The 5000-nt window shown below is 44.3% G+C and overlaps 1 protein-coding gene across 1 annotated transcript in view; it reads right to left on the reverse strand.

Annotated features, from left to right (window-relative positions):
* The window catches only part of nau (myogenic-determination protein nautilus), a gene marked incomplete in the record, with an annotated part of 59260 nt that overhangs the window by 22203 nt on the left and 32057 nt on the right, over window positions 1–5000 (reverse strand). The window contains 1 exon segment of the mRNA XM_070133271.1: window positions 2648–2872. Coding sequence (XP_069989372.1) covers window positions 2648–2872 — 225 coding nt within the window.

Consider the following 5000-nt stretch of genomic DNA (forward strand, 5'->3'; position numbering starts at 1 on the left):
TTTTTCTTCTTAAATCTTTATATATCATTAACCGCAGATATTTTACATAAACGTTTATCACCCTTTTATCAGTTCCCACATTCGTTCAACACCGCAAAAGAAACTTCTGTACCATTACATTATCTTTTCTTCCTCAATTTATTACCTTCCTCTCTCTCTCTCTCTCTCTCTCTCTCTCTCTCTCTCTCTCTCTCTCTATCGCCTTCTTCCTCTCTCTATCTCTATTTCCCTCCCTCTTTCTCTTTCTTTATCTCTTTCGCCCCCCCCCCTTCTCTCTCTCTCTCTTTCTCTCTTTCCTATATATCACGTTCAGGGGAGGAGAAATAGAAAGAGAAAAGATAACATTGTTGCTTATAGATGTTCACTCCCTGCTTCACTCTATTCTTTCTCTCTTTATTCTCTTCTCCCTCCCTCCCTCTTCATCGAAAAGACGCTCTTCTCTATCATTCACTTCTCTTTTCCTCTTATTTTCCTTCCATCCCTCCTTCTTCCTCCCTCCCCCTTTCCTTCTGCTTATCTCTTACTCCTTCATCTTCTCTCTTTCCTTCCTTCCTTCCGCCTTTCTCCCATCTTCTCTTTATCTTCTTTATCCTCTCTTATTCTCTCTTCTCTCTCCTTCCTCTCTTTCTTCTTCTATCTCCCTCTATACATCCTAATGATATATATTTAATTAATCATTACTAATATAAAAGTTCTCTTAGTTTGTTACGATTTTCCGTGTGCGTGTGTGCATGTTTGTATATGCGTGTGTATGTCTATGTATGTGTGTGTGTGTGTGTGTGTGTATGTGTGTGTGTGTGTGTGTGTGTGTGTGTGTGTGTGTGTGTGTGTGTGTTTGTGTGTGTGTGTGTGTGTGTGTGTTTGTGTATCCATACGCACACATGTGGTACATAGACTACGCACATGTATATTTACACTCGCATCATGATAAAAAATGTTTGGACTTAACAATCGTAACCTTTTAGGAGCAGGTTTTAGCTAGACTCTCTGTCTCTGTGAGTGTTTTAACTGTCTGTCTGTCTGTATGCATCTCTCTTCTGTTTCTCTTCTCTCTCTCTCTGTCTCTCTCTCTCTCCTTCTTCCTCTCTCTCATTCTCCTCTCCTCCCTCATCTCTCTCTCTCTCTCTCTCTCTCTCTCTCTTCCTCTCTCTCTCTCTCTCTTTCTCTCTCTCTCTCTCTCTCCCTTCTCTCTCCTTCCTTCTCCTCTTTCCTTCCTTCTTCCTTCTTCTCCTTTCTCCTAGTCTTCTTCCTCCCTCTCTCTCTCCTTCTCCCTCTCCCTCTCTCTCTTTCTTGTTCACTCTCCCTCTCTCTATTTCTCGTTCCCTCTCCCTCTCTCTCTCCATCTCTTAATTACATCGTCCTCTTCTATTACATAATTAGATAAAGATAGAAACGGAATATTTGAAATAGTTCTTTCTCTCTTTCACGTTTCATTATGATCATTTGCATATAAGACTGGAAACCCTCCCTCTGCTCTCCCACTTACCCCCCATATCCTCTCTCCTCCCCCTCCCCCTCCCCCTCCTCTACTTCCTCTCTCTCTCAGCCAATCATAGGCGCTCTATCGATCGGGATGATGTCCGTTGTCTAATTTTATCATTTCCTTTTTTTCTGATTGGTCGGATGGATTGCTCTGGTAGTATAGGGGGTGGGGGTGACGTAGGGATGGGGGGATGGGGAGGCTGACGGTTATGGAATGACCGTTGATGGAAAAAAAATAAACAAAATGGCGGAGACATCTAATCGTGGATATTCTTATACTCGCAAAAAGATTACGGACATGCTTGCCTGATCTTAGGTCCTTTTTCTGCTATATTTCTTTTCTGTTCTCTCTCTCTCTCTCTCTCTCTCTCTCTCTCTCTCTCTATCTGTGTGTGTGTGTGTGTGTGTGTGTGTCTGTGAGTGGCTCTATCTCTCTTTATCGTTTGTTCTCTTACTCTCTCTCTCTCTCACTCACTCATTCACTCACTCACTCACTCACTCACTCACTCTCTCTCTCTCTCTCTCCTCTCTTCTCTCTCTCTCTCTCTCTCTCTCTCTCTCTCTCTCTCTCTCTCTCTCTCTCTCTCTCTCTCTCTCTCTCTCTCTCTCTCACACACACACACACACACACACTCTCTATAGCGTTTTTACTAATTTGATTCACATAGAATAGTAATAAGAACTCTCAGACCTCATAAAAAACGATAGACTCATAAAAGTTATGACAACTCAAAATTCCTAACCTTAAATCTCGCACAATTCTTTGTCCAAAACTCACAATGAGGGAACAGAAAACTCATTCTGAAGACATTACCAAGAACACGTTTTAGAAACCTCAGACGGGATCTCCCCCCCTAAAAAAAAGATATATATACATATATACATAATATACCCCCCCCCCCAAACCCTTATACTAAAAGGAGAAACCCTTAAGAATAATTACTCAAAAAAAAAAAAAAAACACAGAATCCATAAGAATAACCAAAAAAGAGAGATAATCTAGACCAAAAAACTAAAAAAAAGAAAAGAAAAAAAGTGAAAAAATAAAAGATAATTTAGACCGGAAAACTAAAACTAAAAAACTAAAAAACAAAAACAAAAACAAACAAAAAAAACACTAAAAAAATAAATAGATAAATAAAAAAACAGACTGCAAAACACTCACCAGGTAATGCGAGGCGCCGCACGGGTTATCCGGAGGGAGGTCGTGGTCTCCCCCTCCTCCCATGCCCCCCCCTCCCCCACCACCGCCGGGGGAGGGGGTGCCGTGGAGGAGGTCTTCCAGGGACTCGATGTACTCGATGGCGTTGCGCAGGATCTCCACCTTCGGCATCCTCTGGTTCGGGTTGCTGCAGGTGCGTCTCTTCAGGAGCTCGAAGGCTTCGTTAACCTGGAGGAGAGGAGAGAGAGGGGGGAGGGGGTGAGTATGAGAGGAGGGGGGGGCGGGGGCGGGCGGGCTTCAGTGGTGTTGTGGTTGTCGTCTGGTTTGTTATTATCTTTTTGTTGGTGGTGGTGTTGCTGTTCGTGGTGGTGGTGTGATTAATATTATTAAAAAAATAATAAAACATGTGTGTGTGTCGTAATTATTATCATTATTATTCTTGATACAATAGCAGCACCAACAACAAATATTGCTATTGCTATTAAATTATCACTATCATCACTATTTTTTATTTAAACTACTACTAATGATAACAATATTCTATCAGCATCAATATCATTGTTATTCTTTTTACCATTAATATTACCATCATCTTTATTATCATTGCTATTATTACTATAACTATCATTATCATTATCATTAATACTACGAATAGTTCCATCATCAATATCAACATCATCCGCATAAGCAGTATCTCTGTCACTATCAATAGCATCACCAGCATCATTATTATCGGATTTATTTTTACTATAGTTATCATCTCGATCATCGTCAGTTATATTTTTACTCTTATTTTCCCTTCAAGCTTTCCTCTTTTTTTTTCCTCCTTCTCTGTCTGTCTATCTTACTGTTTTTTTCTGTCTGTCTGTCTGTCTCTTTCTCTCTTTCTGTCTCTCTGTCTCTCTCTTTCTGTCTGTCTGTTTCTCTCTCTGTCTCTGTCTCTGTCTCTCTCTGTCTCTGTCTCTGTCTCTCTCTCTCAGTCTCTGTCTCTCTCTGTCTGTCTGTCTGTCTCTCTCTGTTTCTCTCTGCCTCTGTTTATCATTCTGTTTGTCTATCTCTCTGGCTGTTTCTCTTGCTCTCTCATATACACAAACAAACCTTTACAGACAAAAACAAACAAACACAGACACACTTGCTTATTTTCCCGACTCTTGTCTCTTACCTGCCCTCCTTGCTCTCATCTCGACACCTCCCCTTCCTTTCCTTTACCTCACCTACCCTTCTCCCCTACCTAATCGTATCTCGGACATCATTCCCCTCTCTTGCACATCACATCTTCCCCAACCATCCCCACTATCCTCTTCCCCTATCCTCGCCTCATCCCAGCCTTTCCTTTTATCCTCTTCCTTCCGCTACCTCTCCTAGTGCCCCACCCTCCCCCTGGCCGCCCCCGTTCCTTCCTTTCCCCCCACCCTCATCTTCCTTCTGCTATCCTCTTCCTTATTCCCTCTCTCACCCCCAACTCTCTTCCTCTTACCCCCACCCTTCCCAACTCATACCCTCTCTCATCGCTTCTCCCCTCACCATCCCGCTCCCATCCTCTTCCCCTTTACCTTCCCTCATTCACTCCCCCCAACCCCATACTCACGCCCAGCCCAACTCTTCTCTTTACCCCTGCTTCTTCCACTTCACCCCCACCACTCCCTACACTCCCTCTTTCACACACCTACATCCTCCACCTGCCCTTCCCCTTCCCCTCCGTCTCCCATTTCCCTCCCACCCTCCCTCCATCCACCCCCACCCTGCCTCCATCCACCCCCACCCTCCCTCCACCCTCCCCCACCCTCCCTCACCCGACACTCAAAGCTCGCAACTGCAAGACATGTTGCAGGTAAAGCCTTTCGCTCTTGTATGATAAATGTATATATATTATGCAGCTTGCCCTCCCGCCACCCTCTCTTGGGGAAGGGCCAACTTTTCTCGATTTACCTATGCATACGTGGGCGTCCTCGTGCAGGTGTGAAGTGGGCGGGGTAGGTGAAGAAAGGGAGAAGGATAAAGAGAATGCGAGGTAGAAGAGAGAGGGAAAAAAGGGAGGGGAGATGGGAGGGAGGGGGTGGTCAGAGAGAGAGAGAGAGAGAGCGAGAGGGAGAGGGAGAGGAAGGATGAGGAGAGAAGGATGAAGTGAGAAATTGGTGAGGGTGAGGGAGAGGGAGAGGAGAGGGAGAGGGAGAGGGAGAGGAGAGGGAGAGGAGAGGGAGAGGGAGAAGGAAAAGAAGGAAAAGGAAAAGGAAAGGAAAAGGAAAGGAAAGGAAAGAAAGGAAAAGGAGGAAAGGAAAAGGAAGGAGAAGGAGAAGGAAGAAGGAGAAGGAGAAGGAGAAGGAGAGAAGGAGAGGGATAGGGAGAGGGAGAGAGA

Source organism: Penaeus vannamei, chromosome 2, assembly GCF_042767895.1.
Source record: "Penaeus vannamei isolate JL-2024 chromosome 2, ASM4276789v1, whole genome shotgun sequence".
Taxonomy (NCBI): Eukaryota; Metazoa; Arthropoda; class Malacostraca; order Decapoda; family Penaeidae; genus Penaeus; species Penaeus vannamei.